Source organism: Heteronotia binoei, chromosome 1 (assembly GCF_032191835.1).
Source record: "Heteronotia binoei isolate CCM8104 ecotype False Entrance Well chromosome 1, APGP_CSIRO_Hbin_v1, whole genome shotgun sequence".
Lineage (NCBI taxonomy): Eukaryota > Metazoa > Chordata > Lepidosauria > Squamata > Gekkonidae > Heteronotia > Heteronotia binoei.
In genome coordinates, this window is record NC_083223.1 from 61,400,264 (window position 1) to 61,422,463 (window position 22,200).

The following is a 22,200-nucleotide window of genomic DNA, read 5'->3' on the forward strand; positions in this document are numbered from 1 at the left end:
CATATGCCGTTCATTGATCAGGGTGTAAATAAGAACTCGAGGCAAAATTTATCAATTCAAAGACACCCCCCCCCCCAGTTTCAGTCATTAACTACCATCGTACCATAACATCTGACAGAGTCTGATGCCGACAGGCTTTTGTTACTATTCAGAAAACTTAAAAGATGTGAACCCCAGAAGCCTCTCATTCCAGCCAGCAGCACAACAGAAAGACTGCTAACTCTGGCTAACGGCACACAATAACTTCCAGCCAAGGACAGTGAGAAAGCCTACAACACTGGCAGCTCCTGTACATAGGGACTCTTCATGCACAAGTCTTTCTTGCCTGCTGCCCTGAGGAGAGCATGCTGTTTGTGTAACAGGAGAGAGAAAAGTAGCTGTGAGCTGAGGTGATGTGGGGGAAGACAGAGAAGGCCCAGTGGGTACACACTCTTTGGTAGTTACCAAGCTCTTAAACTGACAGACAATTCTTTTTTCAGCTTAAGCAACCCCAACTGGAAACAGTGTGGTCAAAGTTAAGGTAACGAGGGAAAATAACACCCCCATTCCGGGCTGATTTAAGAGAGCGCTTGCGCATGAGAGTCTTGACATTTCAGTTTTCACTCTGAAGCTTCAGCAATCTGTGCATTTCACTAGGCAAAGTGCTTTACAGGATTCACCTTGATTCTGTTCTCACAACTGTGTTGTCTTTTTGACAACTAAGATCCCCCCCTCCAAAAAACCTCCCCACTAATCCATAAAGAAGAACACCAAGAATATCAACAAAGCCTCAAAGGAGAGGGCACTGCATAAAGAGCACAGGTGTTTCTACACATTTGCTTTTTTCTGGGAAGTCACACTGATAGCCTAAAAAAGCAGTCCTCTATTTGACAGTTCAATAAAGTACTCATTTTCTCTACAGTCTCACTACTTGTTTCTCTCTTTTCAGGCTTAGAATGCTACTGCTGCGTGATCTAATTTTATCGTATTACATAATGAGTTGTACACTGCGGGTCTGTTTCACACTATCCTCCAGACGGATATCAGCAGCTCGGTTCCTTGTCACTAGTTATTAATATTCTTCCCACTTGCAAATATTAGTAAGCATTTTGGTGGAAGGGTTTAGGATTAAGAAACAAAAGGACTGAAAATAAGAAGATCAAGAGGTTACAATTCTAGTTCTGTCACTTTTTAGTAATCGGTAGCATACCTTTCAAGTATTAATGTGGCAACAAGAAGCAAGCTGAAAATAATTTAATGTTTTAGAGTTTTTGATAGCTTGAAGAATTCAGAATACCTTTTATACAAGAATTTGGCTGTCAGAAGTGTATACTGACATGTGAAAGATCTTTTTTTCTGGGATATCCAGATAGTATTGGTTTGACCATGTCTTCGCTGGGTGTCTCCCCCTCACTCATAGAAAATAATTGTGCTCATGTTCAATTTACACATGCAAAAGCATGCTCCTGAACAGACTTGTAGGAAGCATGGAGGCATGCGGAAGCTAGTTTTCCGCAGCAATAGCATCTTGGCCCATGTTTCACCATGGGCAAGGTTACAGCCATCATCTTGTAATTTTCCACTATGTTCCCACATTAGACAAGAACTAAGTCCACAAAGTTCCCCTGTGGTCTAATTTGAAAGAACTTGCTTCTTCTTGCTGCCAACAGCACTATAAGGAGGTGACCTGGTCTGCTACATCAAGCACCAGAATGTCTGAGGGCCTGGGGAAAACCCACATGTCAACAAGAGATTGTAAGGGATTTGATGCAGTGATAATTTCAACACTCATGTGAGGGTAGAGGAGCCATTGTTACAGCTAGCTGTGAAAAGATTATTGACTAATCCTGTGGGGAGAGGTGATCATTTAGGATTACAGGGGAGAGATTCTTATTATCACAAGCAGCAGAAGGATACAGGCTGCTGCCTTCTTTCACTATTGGGGAAAGAGTTTGCCATGGTAGGCATTTGTGGACAACCCCCCCCCCCCAGTTGCTAATGGATATTAGAATTGATGGACTCCCTGTCTGATCCAGCAGGACTCTTCTTACGTTCACATGGCAACTGTCTTCTCTGAACAGATTGCCAACACAGCTATCCTTTTGCTTCGGGTTGTGCTTGGGCACCGGGGCTGGCTCACATGGCAAGGACTGGTTTGGAATTCACTTCAGTTCATGGAGGGGAGGGAGGGGGGACCTGGTGAAGAGCACAAGAACCATCTCCTACAGGCCATGAGCTGCAGACAGAAATGGGTGTGAAAAAGGGTCTGCTGCACAGTCACATTTGGTCAACAGGTTCTGGAGCAAAGTTTTTCCATTTACTCAGGAAGTCTACAATACCAGCAGAAACAGTCTGTGTGCAAAACCATTCTCAACCTTCTTGTAAGCTCTCCTCCATCTACAGCCTTGGTAATACAGAGGCAGCATTGAAGATGTCTTGTGACTGCCATGTTGCCTGCTGTTGGGAGAAGACACTTCTTGACCCCTTTCCCTGAATGAGATACAGTGGGGGCAAGAAGCGCAGAAAGGGGAATGGCTAGGACCAGTTTATCTCGCACAACACTCAAGAACAGCAAATGGGAGAGAGGTCACAAAAGCAAACAAGAAAAAAACTACACAGTAAAGGCCTCTACAGGGCCTCTAATGGATGTTGAACTCATTTGTTATGAGGGCCGGATCTGACATAAATGAGACCTTGTTGGGCTGGACCATGTTGGGCTAGGACATCTGTGCACCTTTTTAATATTAGGTAGCAGAGATATAAACTTTATAAAGAACACAAACACAATTAAATATTTAAAAAACAAACAAACCCTTAAACCATGCTTAAAACATTAGCACTCATTGGTCTTAAAGGTGCTTTCTTTGTATCTTTCCCATGGGATCCAGGGAACTGGCAAAGGAAGCTCTGGCTCTTTCCTTCCTTCCCCAGGGTGATGGGAGGAAGAAGCCTCAGCCGATAGAAGGAAGAGAGGCTTGGCTCAGTAGCTCTGCTGTGGGATTGAGAGAGCCTGGCAAAACAAGCTCTGCCTCCTCCCCTTCCTCCCCAAGGGAGAAGCTTCAGCCAATGTAGAAAACAGAGGTTTGCTCTGCAGCTCCTGTGCAACTGAGCAAGCCTTGCAAAGCAAGCTGTGATGCAGAAGGAAGCAAGAGAGAAGAAGGAAGTAGACAACAGCTGGTTTCTCAGGGGCCTGATAGGAGCCCTCTGGGGATCTGATTCCGCCCCAAGGCTGCATGTTTGACGCCCCTGCTCTACAAATTGATAGCCATGCATAAACATGATGTGTACATATAATGCTCATGTGAAAACCACAAAAAAATACAAGGTAACAATGTCATGTGTGTGACACTATCCCAAACTCCATTTTAAATACACACAGGAGATACAGAAACATGAAGATTACTTAAGTCGCATAAGACAAGCTTCCAGGTACTACTCTTTTTGAAAAATGACCTTCTTCAGTTACTTCTAAAACTTCCCATTAATTATTTTGTTCTGCCACATAGATCTTGGACAAGAATTAATTTTTAAAAAATTGTGGTTGTAGTAATGAGCAGAGAGTTAGTCTTTTCTCAGAACTGTAGTCATCAGTGCAGAAGATGTCAGAATGGCAGACATCCCGCCTCTTCCTTTCTCTACTAGCACTGAGTAGCAGCCTAGAATGCTAGAGGAAAGGTAGCTGGCAAAAGGAAGAAAGGCAGCAGCTACCTCCCAATTGCTGACATGTTTCCTCTAGTACATGAACAAGAATTGTTCTTCTGGGTGCAAGCTCTGCCAACTTGCAGCAAGGTTTCCCAAAACAAAGGTTGTGTACCATTAGGAGATGGAGGGCAAGATTGCCCGTGGAATTACACTTGCTATGTGGCCACTGGGGGTTGAAGGCCTTGCCCACTGGCACTCTAGTGGCCAGCAGAAGAACTTAAAAAATATAGATATATATTTTTATGATGGAACATCTACTCTAGGGGAAACCAAAAGTGATGTCAGTCTTCTCTAGGAATCACTGGAAACTCTACATTTTCCCAGAAGTGACTTCATACCACTGCTGCCGATGGTCCACTTCATATCTCTGTCCCTGCTGAGGTCTCCTACAGGTTGCCAGGCCAGGACTGGCAATCCTAAATTAGAGACCTGTATTTAATCAGCCAAAGTGCAGTTTTATTTCAGACAGTTCTTCTCCAGACTCCATTACATGTAGGCTACTTAAGCAATGTGTGAATGCTTTCCTCCAGCCTAAAGAGCCTTCCTCCAACAGAAAAGACCCTTGCTCTGAAGGATGGTTCCTTAGGTTGGAGAAAAGCTCCTCCATCCCAAAGCTGGGCAATCCCAAAATAATGGGCAAAAACACTATGCTTTATATATGGAGACTGCTGCAATGCACAAACTACTCCGCCTTCTTCCCTTTTCCTTCAGAGGGACTGAAAAGCAAACCTTTCCTTCAGCTATACCAATATGGAGAAGTTCATGTCCTTCCCAAATTTGCACATACATTTTACTACTGCAGCGACCTTCACTCACAACGCAAGAGACAAAGCAAAGTTCCAGAGTCAGCTCTTAATGTATAATGTTACCTTCATATCAGCTTCACCTCCACTGTGCGTATCCTGACAGAAGAAACTGTATCCTCCTTCCCATACTCCCGTCACCAGCTAACAAAAAGGGAAATAAGCAATCAGTTGTTGACAACACTGCTCTTTTTCATGCTGTAAATTTAAAAATGCAACCAAAGTGCTCGCCATGTGCTCTTAGATAAAACCCCTAGAAGTGATTTTAAACAGAGGCTGGAATCAGCTTTTTTTAAAGCTGAGGCTGGAATCAGATTTTTTTTTTTCTTAAGAAAACTAAAAATGGTTGAAGAAAATTAACGTTTCTCATGTTCCCAAGCTGCCACTGGACAAACAAGTTCCTGAAATTCAAAACTCTGCAAAATTTGTTTATTGGACGCACAGAGTAAAATGAGTGTACTTGCTACAATCCCCTTTCCACGTGACTTTCAAATCACTAAAAACACCCAAAGCTACCTTCTGGTTCCAGCCTTAGCAGCTGCTATTTGTTGTAGATGGTCAAGCAAGTTAGAATTGGTTATCCTCTTGCACAATCTGCTAGGGACTTCTTCAAACAGGATAAGATTAAAGTCTGTTTTCCAAACAGTCTTATTTGAAGTTGGCTCCAACCAGCTTTTCTTCTAGTGAAGATGTGAGGAAGGGTCCCCCTGCCCACCAAAAAAGCTATGCTGGGGTATCACAGCACCTGCATGGACAAAAGCAACACAGGACGAGGGGAGGTGTGTACTTCAGAGGATCAAGTGAACAACCTGGGTGGATCCCTTTATCCATTTTTCATCAACAGTTTGTTTTACAATCTGTCCTCATTTGCACTACAGGAAGTTCTGTCGTAGAAAAGGGGAAAAACCAAGTTAAGGTAATGCTCAGTTCCATGATTGCTACAAAATGCCCAGCTCATAGTTCTGAGGAGTTTTAAGTAAAGCACGGATCTTCAAAAAGCCAAAGTGGGGTTGAAGTGGTGGCTAGTACCTTAAACTGTAGTAGTCAGGTCTATGCTCGAACTGTTTCATGCAAAAGCAACTGTGGGGATTTTTTTTTAATTAGTCTCTCTTTTAGCACTTGAATTCTCCTCTACACAGCTAGGCTGTCAGAACAAAATGCTCTAAACACACACTTCAGTGTGTTTGCACTATTCATGTCAGAGACCCCAGTGAAACTTTCTGCACAGCAAGAAAAATGTCCTGCACCAGATCTCTTAGAATTCAGGTCACATTCCTTCAATAACCTGGCTTTCGTGGTATAAGAAATCATTTTGTGATCCAAAGGGATTAACACAACAAACTGAACTGCATTTTAGGCCCAGTCATGTCCACTGGCTCCTGTGAACAGGCTCCTTTCTTCAGAGTACTAGGAGGCTTGGCTGTAACCCTCTGAAGCCAGATATAACATAAACTGCAAAGGATTTATAAGCAGCCAGTTTTTCTTTACTGCTGTTTGGGGTACTAAAGCTTATCTGTTTCCAGTAGCAAATGAAAACAAGCATTTTGCAAGCAAAATCAGACAATAGCCTGATTTTTATCATGCTTTCAGTGTGCAGCACAGTACTAACTGGAAGAGTTTTGCCTCAGCTTTTCTTTGAAAGCAGTGAAAATCTCATTTAGGAAAGTGGCTGCTGCCATTTGCTAGGTTTATATATGTATTTTCAAGTTCCGCTTAGCAGCCTCACCTTTTCTACCATGCAAGTACTTTTACAAAGCATCCCCTGGGAAAGAGGATTTGACCGTTAATTGTTCCCTGCAGTATCAGCCACAGACTTTGTCTGTGTGACTTCGACAAGCAATGCAGCATTGTGCAAACCATTTAAACAGCAGCTTGCCATGTAGCATTCTGATCTGTAGTTATTTACAAGTCAGATTCCCTACTTTTTCTAGAAAGTGATTTCCACATTATTGGCATGATCAGCCATCCTATTACGCCATCCCACATTTGACTGAAACCTGCTCACAGAGACTTCTCCCTTCTTTCCATCCAGTCTTTGGCAACTGACTCCAGACAGGTTTCCTACTGCTGGTCAAGCACGGTCAACTTATGGCAACCCCACAGGGTATTCAAGGCAAGAGACTAACACAGGTGGTTTGGCATTGCCTGCCTCTGCACAGCAACTAAAGTATTCCTTGGTGGTCTCCCATCCCAGTACTACTACCACTAACAATCATTATTGTACAGCTTTATGCATATTAGGGTCAGGACCTTGTCTGTCCTGGCCCCTGCCTGGTGGAACAAGCTGCCACTGGAGATTCAGGCCCTGTGGAGCCTGTTGCAATTCCACAGGGCCTGTAACACAGAGCTGTTCCGCCAGGCCTTTAGTTGAGGAAGTAGGCTTCACTAAGCATCAATAGGGCCTCCCGCCACAAACTGGCTCATTCAGTAGTAGTGACTGATTTTGACCATTATCAGCTATTTATTGTTCAGCCAGGACTAGGATTCTGATGGGTGCCATCTGAAATTGTAATTACTGATTCTTAATTAATAAACCATTTGTTTGATTTTATGTTTCATCTAGTTGTTCAGAATTAATGTAATTATTTTATTCTTGATGTGACCTGGCCTGAGCCCAGTTTGGGAATGGCAGAAAATAAATGTGAAGTAATAAAGGAACAAATAAATAATATAGCCAGGCTAGCCCAATCTTGGAAGCTAAGCAGAGTTGGCCTTGGCTAGTATTTGAATGGGAGACCTTCAAGGAATACCAGGGGCATGACATAGAGACAGCTAATGGGAAACCACCTCTTAAATGTCTCCTGCCTTAAAAAAAAAGGGAGTCTAGCTCACCACCTAGTGGTGCATAATGCTAAAAGAGCTAGAACTTCTGGCTGCCAGACAATCTTAGATTCTCCTGGCTACACTACATATACTGCCATATGATAATTATAATTATTACTACCTCTGCCTTATGGCTAGCCACCCCTACCACCTGTGCCATCTTTGCAAGTGGGGGTGGGGAACAGAGCAACTTTACGATTGAGAAGGAACAGATCAGGAAGTGCCTGAGAGAGGTAAAAGAGGAAGCCTCTCATGAATGGGAAAGGACATTCCTGAGCTTCCTGCATTATCACTCCTGTTCCCGTCAGTGGGGACTTGCCATTGAGTGGGAAGAGAAGAACTGTGCTTGATAAAGGAGTGGGGGACTTAACCCTCATCTTTTTTTCAAAGTGCTTTAAAAGACCTGAGGATTTCCCCAGATAAGATGATCCAGGGGGAGTTTACCTACTGCTATTATTAAACAGGTATACTGCTCAAGCCCACTTCACTGCCTGAAAGCACGCAACTAAGAGGTGAGTGCATGCAAAGGAGAGCAAGGCATGGTGGGAAGATGTTTTACTGAGGATGCGCCACGTGCTGTAATGCTGAACATGGAAGTTGTGGGGGAAGGAGGAGTTAGCTTTTACAGCATAAACTATAGTTCAAATACTGAGAGCCAATGTGGTGTAGTGGTCCAGAAAGTCAGATTAGTATCTGGGAGACCCAGGTTCAAATCCCCACTCACACCATAGAAGCTTGCTGGGTGACTGGGGCCTGTCACACTTTCACAGCCTAACCTACGTCACAGGGACCTACTGCCATGGGTCCCTATTGGGAAGAAAGGTGGGTTATAAATCCATCAAATAAACTAGACTAGAAACACATCACTTAATTAAGGCAACATGAATTTCCAACTGTAAAACAGCAGAAGACATAGAATCAGATTGCGAGAACAATGAGGTCACTTTTTTTGTCGTGAGGAGGAAAAAAATTGAAGTAAAAATATTCATGATTGGAGGTGTTAGAAGAATGACTGGCTACAAGGAAAACATCTTCATGATTGTGGTGCCAAAATATTTCCTACTTGAACACATACCACAGATATTATCTTGCTTGAAAATGTACTCTGACACGGCAAACATATTCAAGCGGAAAAGTAAATGGAAGCTAATTATATCAGAACAAACTGCTCCTATCATATCTGCACAGTTAGTGCAATTCTCAAATGATATGATCAAGTACATCCAAACATAATTCTGGAAGAGGCCTTGTTTCATTGGACTATTAAGAATATTTTTCATTAAAGAAAGTACATTTTTCAACTGCCATTTCAGGACATTTTATTCATTTACTTCAGTGGCATATTTACAGTTAAGCCCCTCTGAACATTTTTGCAAAAAGGTGGGATTTTTCAAAATGCACGGTGTGGTTCTATCCTACCCTTCATCAAAGGTGCTTATGGCACTGTACGTGAGGTCCATTCAAATACAAGAGATGGGCTTCCAGACATTTCTATGGTAGCAATAAATCTTGGGTCAGCCCTGCCCGTACAGTACTGATCTTGTACAAACAGAGAGCAGTCCCAGAACCCTTGGTGACATCAGGGTACAGTTCACAATGTAACCATCCACACCAAAAGCAACACGAATGCAAGTGCCTGAGATGCTCTCAGACATAATTCAGCTACGCCACATGGTGTCTTTGGTTGTGACTAGAGAAGATTGGGGGTAGGGAGAAAAATAATGCATGTAATATCTCTGTGGCCTAACTTGTCACGAGCTGGGGCCAGGCCAGGCGAAGTCCAGGGGCAGTCCAAGGTCTGTAACCGGTGAGCAAGAGTGTCCAAGGTGCCAAAGCCAAATCGTTGTCCAGGTATCGTAGGTCAGAGGTTCAGAAGCCGTAGTCAGGGGGTCCAGAGGTCAAGCCAAGGTCAGGAGGTCCAAAGTCAAAAGCCGAAGTGGATGCTAGGACGTCAGGTAGATGACAAGTTGCTTCCACAAAGCCTCCTCCCAAAGCCTACAGCTATATAGCCCTCTGCTGGCTGTTGCCCATTTGGGCTAATTGCTGGCTCAGAGAGGCAGCCAGGATCCTGTTGCAACTCAAGCATCCTTGCTCTTAGAAGGGCCAGAATCCTCTCAAAACTCAGGGCGCGTCTTGCTTGTGAGCGTGCCGCCCTCCTCCGATCCCTGAGGTCCTGACGAAGGCGGTCACGCACACGCGCCACCCGAGAGGGCGAGGCAGGGGGGCTGGGATCTTCTCCAGCAGGAGGCAGGGGCACTGGTGCAGGTGGCAGGGGCACAGTTTCTGCTGCAGGCTCAACTTCCTCTACAGGGTCCCCAGCACCCATGACACTATCCCCCCCCCCGGGCCCCCCTCCGTCGAGGGGCCTGGGAGGTCGGGGTGGTCGTTGTGGAACCGTTGCACCAAGTCTGGGGCATGAAGATTGTCCACGGGCTCCCAAGACCGGTCTTCTGGGCCGTATCCCTCCCAGTCCACAAGGTACTGGAGGCCTCCACGATGGTACCGGGAGTCCAGGATCTGGCGCACCTCGTATTCTTCTTCATCATCCACCAACACTGGTGGTGGTGGCGGTGGAGAAGGAGGCCGAGCTGGGTCAGGGCGTGCAGCTGGAACAAGGAGGAAGCGATGGAACACGGGGTGAATGCGGAGGTGGGGTGGCAACTGGAGCCTGAAGGCGACGGGGTTTATTTGTTCTAAGACAGGGTAGGGTCCAATGAACCGCGCATCCAGCTTGTGAGACCGACCAGGCCGGCGCAGGTAGCGAGTTGAGAGCCACACCTGATCCCCCGGCTGGATTGGGGGGCCTTCCTGCCTCTTCCGGTCCGCAGCTAGTTTATAGGCTTCCTTGGCCCGCTGTAGCTGCTCTCGGAGCAAGTCTTGGCTGGCGCGGAGTTCTTGCAGGTAGGCCTCAACGGCGGGGACATTCGTGGGTGGCAGGATCGCCGGGAAGAACCGAGGGTGGTACCCGTAGGTTGCAGCAAACGGGGTCATTTGGGTGGAGGAATGGACCGCGTTGTTGTATGCAAATTCCGCTAGAGGCAACAGAGTGATCCAGTCGTCCTGCTGGTAGCAGGTGTAACAGCGGAGATATTGCTCTAGCGTGGCATTGGTGCGCTCTGTCTGACCATCTGTCTGTGGGTGGTAAGCTGAGGACAGGTGCACTCGAGTCCCCAGGCTGGAATGGAGGGCTTGCCAGAACCGAGAGGAGAACTGGGGGCCCCGGTCTGAGATCAGGTGGGCTGGGAGTCCGTGCAGACGAAAGATGTGTTGCAGGTAGAGCTGGGCTGTCTCCTGAGCTGTGGGAAGTTTCGGGCACGGAATGAAGTGGGCCATCTTGGTAAATAGGTCGACGACCACCAAGATGCACGTCTGACCCTTGGATCGTGGAAGTTCCGTGATGAAGTCCATCGAGATGGTATCCCAGGGTCCTGAGGGTGTGGGCAAGGGCTGTAACAACCCCGAGGGTTTGGCTGGGACGTCTTTGGCCCGTCGGCAGACGTCACAGGAGCTGACATAACGGGCAACATCGGAGCGAACTCGTGGCCACCAGAATTCCCGTGTCAGCAAGTGGGTGGTCTTATGTTGTCCAAAGTGCCCAGCGGGTAACGCGTCGTGGGTCATGCGTAGTACTTCTGCCCGCAAGGGCCCGGGCGGCACATAGAGGCGTTCGTGGTGTAGCAAGAGGCCGCCTCGAGTCGTGAACTCGCCTGTTGAGCCATCTTGGAGTGCCTGGAGGTGTTGCTGGACCCAGGGATCATTGGCCTGGCTAGCACGAATGTCCTCCACGAGTGCTGGTGAAGTGGAGGTGGCTGCAAACACTGAGGGTGGCAGGATGGGAGCAGCAGGCACGGTCTCAGTCGAAGCAGGAGCGTATTCCGGTTTCCGCGAGAGCGCATCGGCTTTCCGGTTCTGGGTATGGGGGATGTAGGTGATCTTGAAGTCAAAGCGGGAGAAGAATAGGGACCACCGGATCTGGCGCTGGTTGAGACGGCGGGTGGTCTGGAGATGCTCCAAGTTCCGGTGGTCGGTGAGCACTTGGACAGGGTGGCGAGCCCCTTCAAGGTAATGTCTCCAAACCTCAAAAGCCACCTTGATCGCGAGCAACTCCCTCTCCCAGATGGTGTAGTTCCTCTCTGCCGCAGTGAGCTGGCGTGAGTAATAGGCGCAGGGCTGGAGTGGCTGGGACGGCTCCTCGCGCTGGGACAGCACTGCTCCCAGGGCCACGTTGGAGGCATCAGCTTCCACCGTAAAGGGAAGCTGGGGGTCGGGGTATCTCAGGAGTGGCCCGGTGGCGAAGCGGGTCTTCAGGGTGGAGAAAGCGTTATCGGCCTCTGGGGACCAGTGGAAAGGTTCTTTGGGGCGGAGTAGTTGAGTCAGGGGTGTTGTCAGAGATGCATAGGCTGGGATGAATTGCCGATAGTAGTTGGCAAAACCAAGGAACCGCTGCAGGTCTTTGTGATTCTGAGGGGCCTGCCAGGTCAGGACCGCTTCCACCTTTTTCGGGTCCATGAGGATTCCCTGTGGTGACACAATGTGACCAAGGAACTCGACGGAGCGCAGGTCAAAGTTGCACTTCTCCAGCTTGGCGTAGAGGCCATGGGCGCGTAGGCGCTGTAGGACCTGGCGGACGTGCTCGGCATGCTGGGCAGGATTGCGGGAGTAAATTAGAATGTCATCCAGGTATATGATCGCGAAGCGGTCGAGCAGGTCCCGGAATACATCATTCATGAACCTCTGGAAGACAGCGGGGGCGTTGGTCAATCCGAAGGGCATCACCAGGTGCTCGTACTGCCCGTATCGGGTCCCAAACGCGGTCTTCCATTCGTCTCCGGGCCGTATGCGCACCAAATTGTACGCTCCGCGGAGGTCCAGCTTGGTGTAGATTTGGGCCCCCTTTAAACGATCCAAGAGTTCAGGGATCAGTGGTAGAGGGTACCGGTCGCGGATGGTGATCTTGTTCAGGGCCCGGTAGTCATTGCACAGCCGGAGCTCCCCGCTTTTCTTCTTCACGAAGAGGACTGGAGCAGACAGGGGAGAAGTTGAGGGTCGGATGAATCCGCGCTTCAGGTTCTTGTCCAGGTAGTCTCGCAAAGCTCCCAACTCAGGCTCCGACATTGGGTACAGACGCCCCACCGGGAGTGGTGCCCCAGGTACCAAATCAATGGCACAGTCATAGGGTCGGTGAGGGGGAAGCTGATCTGCTCCTGTCTCTTCAAAGACATCGGCGAAATCTGCATACTTCTGAGGGAGCTGAGGACCACCACTCGGGATGCCGGCTGCTAGAGTGGTGGGAGGAGTCAGATGGGGGCATGGGTCTCGGAAGCGTAGTTCTTGCTGAGCCCAGTCCACGATGGGGTTGTGCAGCTTCAGCCAGGAAAGGCCTAGAATCAGCGGGAAGTGAGGCATGCGGGCGACATCAAACTGCAGCTGTTCTTGGTGCTGCTGGACGTGGAAGGTGATGGGACAGGTCTCCTGGGTGACGGGGCCAGAACGGAGGAGGCGCCCGTCAATAGCCTCCACCAGCGTCGGAATCTCTTTTGGCTGCACTGGGATCTGGTGCTGCTTTACAAAGGCGGCATCTATGAAACAGTGGGCCGCTCCCGAGTCCAGCATGGCATACACGAACAGCCAGCGTCCATCGGGCAGATGGAGTTTGACTGGTAGCAGGAACGGGCCCGGGGTATCAGCCTGTTGTTCGGAGGACCCAGCTAGTCGCCCCAGGCTGGAGGGTCCACTTACGCCTGGGGCTGGCCTTTTGGCGGCGGTGGCAATGTAGGTCTGGGTATTCGATGTTTAGCAGGGCAGCCAGAGGCATAGTGGCCTGCCGTGCCGCAGTAAAGGCACAGGTTCTGCGTGCGGCGTCTGGCCTTTTCTTCTGGAGTCAGGCGGGGTCGAGCAGCTCCAAGCTGCATAGGCTCACCCTCGTCTCTGGTACTAGCTGGGGATGGGAGAGGAGCCAAGTGGCATGGCGCAGGGAGCTGGCGCCCTCGGGTCTTGGCTTGGCGGCGACTTTCCAGGCGGCCATCGATGCGGAGGCAGAGGGTGATAAGTTCCTGGAGCGTGGGGGGCCGCTCCACCCTGGCCAGTTCGTCCAGGACTTCCTCTGCCAACCCCTCGGTAAACTGGTCCATCTGAGCAGCCTCATTCCACGCCAAGTCTTGGGCCAGGAGCTTGAATTCGGTGGCATACTGAGCCACCGAGGACTGGCCTTGTTTCAGGGCCCTGATTTTCCGGTTGGCTGTGGCTGCTTGGACTGGGTTGGAGAAGGCAGCAGACAGGTGGGCCTCAAACCCCTGGTAATCAGTCAGTAGGGGAGAGGACCCAACCAGTAGGGGTGTGGCCCACTTGGCCGCCTGCCCCTTTAACAGACTAATGATAAAACACACCTTCGTCTTGTCATTGGGGAAGTCCCGTGCTCTTAGTTCAAAGTACAGCTGACACTGTGCCAGGAACGCAGGAAATTCTTCCACAGCACCCCCAAATCTGTCAGGTGGGGGAACTGGGCACTTGGCTGGAGCACTGGCTGCAGGCTGTTGCTGCAAGTGCACTACTGCCTGTGTCAGCTGCTGTACCTGGGCTTGGAGGGCAGCCAGTAGTCCTGCGGTTCCACTTGCTTCAGCATCCATCCTGTGGAATGGGTGTTTGTGTGGGTGGAAGCAATCTGTCACGAGCTGGGGCCAGGCCAGGCGAAGTCCAGGGGCAGTCCAAGGTCTGTAACCGGTGAGCAAGAGTGTCCAAGGTGCCAAAGCCAAATCGTTGTCCGGGTATCGTAGGTCCGAGGTTCAGAAGCCGTAGTCAGGGGGTCCAGAGGTCAAGCCAAGGTCAGGAGGTCCAAAGTCAAAAGCCGAAGTGGATGCTAGGACGTCAGGTAGATGACTAGTTGCTTCCACAAAGCCTCCTCCCAAAGCCTACAGCTATATAGCCCTCTGCTGGCTGTTGCCCATTTGGGCTAATTGCTGGCTCAGAGAGGCAGCCAGGATCCTGTTGCAACTCAAGCATCCTTGCTCTTAGAAGGGCCAGAATCCTCTCAAAACTCAGGGCTCAGGGAGCGTCTTGCTTGTGAGCGTGCCGCCCTCCTCCGATCCCTGAGGTCCTGACGGAGGCGGTCACGCACACGCGCCACCCGAGAGGGCGAGGCAGGGGGGCTGGGATCTTCTCCAGCAGGAGGCAGGGGCACTGGTGCAGGTGGCAGGGGCACAGTTTCTGCTGCAGGCTCAACTTCCTCTACAGGGTCCCCAGCACCCATGACATAACTGCTAGCATGAATGCCCATGGAAAATTAAGGAATTATACACAAATTTATGTGGGAATGCATCCCCTCTTCACTATAGTTAAGATGGGTCTCCTTCGCAATTCTTGAGCAATATAAGTCTTTCCATATTTTTCACTCTCTCTAATGCATCAGACTTGGTACATTTTCAGTACAATCCTAAGGTCACTTTCTTGGGAGTAAGCCCTACTGAATAGACCTTAGTAGAATTCAGAGTAGACCTGCTTAGAATTGCTCTCTTTCAGTTCTGTTAGATATGAGCAAATTAATAAGGGATGACCGGGCGGGGGGTGGGAAGCAGCTTTCACAGACCTCTCAGTTTTATCTAACAGCCACTATGAAAATGCTGCAACTAAGAAGTGAACTTCACCATGATGAATGTGATGCCCTCCATGACACACTTCCTGTTAACAGGAAGCTTCTCATGTATGACTATGTCAATTTTTAAAGCCTGGTGCGCTGCTTCAACTGTAGTTAGGCACAGAATACAACTTATAAATTTCTGAAAATAATATTGTGATTTTGTTTCCTTGTATATTTCAAGCATTGTTTCCATATCACCACTTGTAATAGTTCTTTTCGTATGCCAAAGGCTGTTTCACACATGAGTATAATCTGGTCTCTTATACGGAGATGACTTGCAGCCAGCAGTGTGATCTGCTATCCCTTTAAAAAAGGGGGACTATAATAGAGTTTTTCTACATGCAAGAAATCATTGGATGTTAAAAGTTGAATGATGAATACACATGCATTAACTGGGCATGGAGGACTCCACATGATCATTGTTTGGACAGTTTACATGGAAACAGCGTCAACATTGACATTTTCCCCTCTCTTCCATTAAAGAATCTCACAAAAAGATTACCTAATAATCTGGACTGGACTGCATCTGATATCATAGAATCATAGAGTTGGAAGGGACCTCCAGGATTATCTAATACAACCCCCTGCACAATGCAGGAAATTCACAAACACCACCCTCTAAATTCACAGGATCTGCACTGCTGTCAGATGGCCATCCAGCCTCTGTTTAAAAACCTCCAAGGAAGGAGAGCCCACCACCTACCAAGAAATCCTGTTCTGATTTGCTAATGTGTTGTGTGAAGGAATAATCATACAAAACTCAAAACAAATACCTTAAAACTGTCTCATTCTCTGTCAAAAGAACACAACTTTTACTGAAAGGATCAACACAGATGAAAATCATCACACACAAGCACCAATTCTTTCTTACCTCATAAAACATATAAAGGGAGAGCAACGTAAGTCCCAGGTTATAGACCACTAGAATACCCCTGCATGAGAATGGCTGTCTGTTCTGCATATACTTTGGTCCCAACCATACGATCAGTAAGTATAAGACAGAAAAAATAAAGGTAGGTGTGTAATTACTCAGGAGAAGCCACCCTTTTACTCTGGGATCTGAAAATGAACACAAAGACAAAGTTACTGCGTTTAGGCACTACAAATGTTGTAAGACTAATAAAATATTTGTCATTGTGAAGGGCATGGTGGCCACATATATGGATATACCAACTGCAGAGCTATCTGATTTACTCCAGCACCAGAACGCAAGAACAGGGGAGGGAGGAGTATGAACTGTAGTGCCCCCCCCCCCCCCCCCTTAGCAAGGCTTTGGCAACAAAAGCTGAGGGAATAAGCAGCTGGTAAATACAATTAGAAAGGTCGATTGTTTGGAATTACACAACAACCTCCACATGTAGTGTGGCTTTATTTAATTGCCCTGTTGCTAAGGGAAGTACAACTAATTATGCTCCCTTTACAAAATGCTGCTTTCCCATCGGGATACTAGCCTTCATATTTATCTCCAAATCTTGATTCCAGGAACATTTATTCCAAAGTTCCCTGTTCAGTCTCTTGTTTCTTCTTCCCCATACCACAATCTCTGCATCAGGTTTCCAAAATATGAGCAGTATTCTGCCTTATCGGATACGACTCCCACCAGAGGTGCCTGGCTCACTGTTTAATTTTTCACATGCACAACATTATTGAATTCTACAGTTAAAACTGCCAGGTTTCAGGCGGGGATATGAATTTAAGATTTTTTTCAAAACAATCCCTTTGAATTTTTTTAGATTGCAGAACAAAGCCACACAGTTTGAACTCCATGGTTTTATACAAGAGATTAAAAAAAGAAATCTAAGATTTTGCTGTTAATAGCTCCACTTTACAGCTTTTTGGGTATCTACACTAAGAAACTTGTGGGCAAAATCCAATTCAAAGATTAAGCTTATGAATATATGAAGCTGCTTTTTACAGAGCCAGGCTGTTGGTCTTCCTTACTCAATATAATCTGCTGTGACTGGAAGCTGCTCTCCAAAGCCACAGACTGAAGAGCTTCTGATCACATCCCTCTTACCAAATGAGATGCAAGACAACGAACCTGGGATCATCTACATGCAAAGTATGTGTTTTACCACAGAGCTATGGCCTTGCCAGCCTGCATACAAATCTCAGGCATCACTAATGCAACATTACGCTTATGATTTTTTTGTTTCCATTTCTGCTGTTAAGCAGCAATGCCAGGCTTGAGGCCGCTCATGTATGGATCTGCTCAACAAGCTGCTCCCATAAATGAGCTCCTGCACGTAAGCATTTCCTATCAATACATCAACAGTGGGACCCTACTGTAGAAATTCAGCCTTGGTGGCTGGCGAAGTTACATGGACTCAAAATTTTGTCAACTCTGCTGATGCAATCTTCATTTGAGATGTTGACAGAGGAGCACAGTGGATTTAAGTATCCTAGGATGTAAAGCATCCTGGGTAGTGGGGCAAAACTGCTTTCCCAGTTTTGTTTTGGAAAGTTTCTTGAAGTAGTCTCACTTAAAAAAAAATAATCCTGTTTGCTGCCTAGTGGTTAAGGTCATGGCAGAATAAATCATTGGCCCACACATGGATTGCTGTGTTGAAAAAGGGTTGTTTACCTAGAAGGAAATTGCAGGATCCAATCCATTTTTTTAAACCAACAGTCCTGAAGCACATCTTTATAGTTCCTCAGATAAACCTGCAAGGACCAACAGTCCCTTGTGCTTCAGTTCAAGTTACCATGGTGCAATATCTGTGTTGCAAATTTTGCAGAGTCCAATATGCTCAGGCCCTCAGTGGTTCCATGAATCCCCCCAAAAAAACTGCATACCTCTTGGTCCAAGCCACACATCCAGATAGCTATTGATTGTTTTATCCAGGGATTCCATTGTAAAAACCTGCAGAAGGGAAAGAGAGAAACTGAATGTTAACTTTTGTTGAAGATGAAATTTAAAATATATACATAATTCTCATGATGGCCAAATCTATGTGTACTCAAATACAGAGATTAGAGCCATGAACAGACAAGACAGGTTTTCCTACAAACCTGAAAAAATGTCCAAGTTTGCAGAAAATTCTGAAATACAAGACAGATATATTGGGAGGGTTAAACCCCCTCCAATGATAAAGGAGTGTCTGTAGCTTTCAGAAATGAATGCCCTCAGTAGCTGTTGCTAGGCAACCACAACAGTACTGCCATCATTCAACCTTGGTTCTGTCAGTAAAAGGTAGATGTAGGGGCAGGACCCTTTTAAAGGTTGTTTTGGCTTTTATGGGAGGATTCATCAGGGATGGACCCAGCAGCAACCTCTGGGGGAAGGGACACACATGCCCCCCCAAATATCCCAGGCTCATCTGAACCATTTGAAACATTCCAATGAACCATAACAATGAAATGCAGGAGCACAATTTTCTTGTTTAGTTGTTCAAAATCACATATGCTCTATACATGTTGACAGAACAGGATGGTACATGATGAATACATTCAACCACAGCGATGCTCTGGTTTTTTGCAAAACTGTGGTTTGATGCCAGTTTTACCCCAAATTAGAACATCACCCCTAATGTCACCAATGTGATGATGTCACTTCCAGGTGACATAAGAACATCATGTAACATGCCACCCATTCCCAGAATGCCTCCCCAAATTCATCGATGGCCTGATGAGGGGACCAGGCAACCCTATGTGAAGGCCATTTTTTCCTCCTGCTCAATTCCTTGGGGGGGGGGGAGGGTGTGTGGAAAATTGGAGTTGGGGACAACAGGTGCAGTCTAGTCTCCTCTGTCCACACTGACCACCCAAACAGGGCTTATTTTGTCACATATTCAGTTGTTGTTGCCTTTAATGTTCTTATTAATGCTGCTATTAGCAGAATACCTGATACGTGCATGCATTTCACACATGACACATACAGAAAATTGGGAGATTTGTTTCACACAGGACACTAAAAGGCCAGTTACACAACTATACATTGGAGAGAAATACACACTCCGCTTAGACTTCTGCTCTCCCAGCTTTGTCCTACATTAATATGCATGTGTATAAGAAGCTGAAAGATGACTTTCTAAAAATGCCACAAGACATTACATTATGCAAACATTCCCCTATAAATCTGTGATATTTTAAGGAGCGCTCAGTATTTCATGTGTGAGGCATTTTGGTATTAATATGCTTGCATTCGGCAGCTGATAACTACAGGAAGATGACAAAAGGCCTGCCAGAATTCAAAAAAGTAAATGAGACCATTGTAAGCCATGGCTCATTGTGTTGTAACGGAACTCATTAAGGAGATGACAGCGATCACTGCAAATCTTATCAAAACAGTGAAAACAATCCTGAAGGCGTCAAAATCAAGCTGCCTCCCTCCACCCTCCTTGAATAGGGAACAATAAAGTCTACACAAGTCCAAATGTGAAACTGAAACTGCAGTAGCTTGTATTATGACTAGTTGTAGCTACAAAGGAAAAACCTAATTATGGGGGACTCTCTTCTCCCAAATACCCCGCCCAAGTTTTTAAATAACCTTGGAGTCCCTTTAAGTCAATGGGCAGTAAAACTTCAAACAAGGCAGTAATTCATTTTAACAGGGATTTAACAGCACTTCAACAAATCTTATGCTCAGCCCACTACTAAATGAGTCAAATGCAGCAGAACAAGTCATGGCATACAGTGGCCGTGGTTCCTCCTCTGCTTTCTGGCAAATGTGGCCCAGCCTCTTTTGGCAAGCAAAGACCACACCTCTTGACTGTGCACACAGTTCACTTGGTTATTATGCTGCTTTCCATTGTTTATGGATGGGAAGCCTCCTTGCTGCCTATTTCTACAGCAGAAGTTCAGAAAGAGATACATTTCTCTAGTACATTTTTATCCTTCCCTTCCTCCAAGGAGCTCAAAGCAATGTACATCATTCTCCTCTTCTCTGTTTTATCCTTACAATAATCCTGTGAAGTAGATTAAGGCTGAAAGCGGTGCCGGATTAAACCCTGTGGAGGCTCCTAGGCAGTCAAAATCTTGGGGGACCCCTTACAAATTATCTCAGAGTCGGAGTGCCCACCCTGCCACCCCCTGCAGGCAATTTCCCAAAAGCCTCTTTGACAAAGCTATGGGGGAGAGGCAGAGAGAGACACACTTGGCAACAATGCCAGGAGCAGCCGCACCAGGCAAGTCAGGCAAAGAGCGGCTCAGTTGCTAGGTGCAGGCTGGGTGAGCTGCAAGCAGGGGAGAAACTGGGGGGGAAAGCCAGCCTGGGGGCCCTAAGGGCATGGGGGCCCATAGGCCAGTGCCTACTTGGCCTAATTGTTAATCCAGCCCTGGCTGAAAGCGACTGGCCCCAAGTCACCCTGCAAGCTCTGTGGCATGGGGCGGGGGAGATCTGAACCTGGGTTGTCCTAGTCCAGGGGTGGGGAACAGCGGCTCTCCAGATGTTTTTCGCCTACAACTCCCATCAGCCCCAGTCAGCATGGCCAATCGCTGGGGTTGATGGGAGTTGTAGGCAAAAACCATCTGGAGAGCCACTGTTCCCCACCCGTGTCCTAGTCCTATACGCTAACGACTACACCCAGCTAGTTCTCTCTTTCACAGATCCTATTGTCAGCAGAGCTTACCAGCTGTTGCACTTCAGTAGCAAATTCCAAACTTGAAGTGGGGGCACAGCCAGGGATAGAGCACATCCCACTGCACAAAGATCTCCGGTTCAACCCCTGGAATATCCAGTTAAAAGAAACTTGCAAAACAGCACCGAGAAGCCGTCTGCCTCAGGAAAGTCACAGGTAGGTTGATCAGCTATTACATTATACAGCAACATACACAACCATTTAAACACTGTGCGCGGGGGGGGGGGGGGCTTCGTGGTGGTGGAAAGTGACATCAAATCATAGCCATCTTATGGTGACCCCATGGAGTTTTCAAAGCAAGAGACATTCAGAGGTGATTTGGCATGGAAAGAAATTGCAGGACTGATCACCCCATCTGAAGGGCAAGTAGCTTTTCCTGGAACTAAGTGGTGGTGATGATGGTAAAATGCATACTGTCCTGTACTCTTGCTTTCCTCACAGAGCGGCGGCAAAAAGACAGGCATAGCTGCTGGGTCTTGTCTGTAAGCCAAATATTCTCTTAACAACCTTGACTGCTGGAAGGAAGAGATAACTAATCTTCATTAAGTGAGCTTCAGCATGCACCTCTGGATGACTCTACTATTCTGAATTCATCATGCCGTGCCTTGCTCAGAACACCCAAAATGAATTATTAGGAAGTAATGAGCATAACTCCCTTTTTATAAGATGTAATCCATTTCTGCCTAACAAAGAAAGCCCTCCATCCACTGATCCCAAGGTGGTTTGCAACTCCTGTGTCCACCTTGCTGTTCTTTGCGTTACGCAGAAATGCTGGATGATGTCCATGCTCAAGCTTTTTGCCTCTGGCAACATGTGCACTTGCTTTGCACAGTACAAGACAAGCCACACACTGGACAGAACAGTGTTGTGCAACCTCCAGGGCTCCTAACCACACTTGAATCAGGTACATGTCAAGATCCAGCCGCCTCCAGGAATGTGTGTCAATACTTGCAGAATGACAGCTAAATTTACTAATAGAAAGAAATGCAGGGTGTGGCAATAAAAACTGCATACAACTAAAAGGCCCTGGAATCCCATTTCCAGGATGTGTAATAACTTTTATTAAAGCCAAACAAAACATCACAACACTATGTCCAAACTTTTGAGCTCTCCAAAACACTTCCTCAAGTCAGAAGTCAAAGAAACAGAGGGGGTGCGTGTATCTTTCAGGCCATGACCATTGGCAAGACATTTGATCTGCTGTTGGCTATTCTATTTTTAACTGGACGGCTTTCTTTTGTTTCTAGATCCTGACAACACATCAATGGTGCAACCTGATAACAGTCAGCCACACCCTGTGCCCACTGAAACCACGACATTTCTACACAGGATGTTGGAAGAGAAGCTTTCAAATTATGATCTGAAAGATCTCCCTCCAATTATTTTGGTTTTTCTGACACCTAGACTGATGAAGAGTTCTAGAGAACTCAAAGGCTTGCACACCAAGTTGTGTTACTGTGCTTTGTTTTCATAAAAAACTATTCTATGGTGTTGGTTTTCAGATTTTTCCATGGCCCAACACAGCTATCTTCTTTTTAAAAATGCAGATGCTTAGTTGTTAGCCATTTTCAATCTGAAAAAACCACTTGTACATATATAATAAGCATTTTAAAAAATCAGTTGAAACAGAAACTCTCCTTTGTAATTAGACACTCTGAGATGCAGCATATTCCCAAGGTGA

General features: G+C 46.9%; 1 protein-coding gene across 2 annotated transcripts in view; it reads right to left on the bottom strand.

Annotated features, from left to right (window-relative positions):
• ELOVL5 (ELOVL fatty acid elongase 5) overlaps nucleotides 1-22,200 on the bottom strand; it is a 72,627-nt gene that overhangs the window by 10,668 nt on the left and 39,759 nt on the right. For both annotated transcript variants that reach the window (XM_060235105.1, XM_060235110.1), the window contains exons 2-4: nucleotides 17,737-17,803; nucleotides 15,812-15,999; nucleotides 4,551-4,628 (exon numbers count right to left, since the gene is read on the bottom strand). In XM_060235105.1, coding sequence (XP_060091088.1) covers nucleotides 4,551-4,628; nucleotides 15,812-15,999; nucleotides 17,737-17,794 — 324 coding nt within the window. In that variant the 5' untranslated portion in view covers nucleotides 17,795-17,803. The remainder of the gene's footprint in view (nucleotides 1-4,550; nucleotides 4,629-15,811; nucleotides 16,000-17,736; nucleotides 17,804-22,200) is intronic.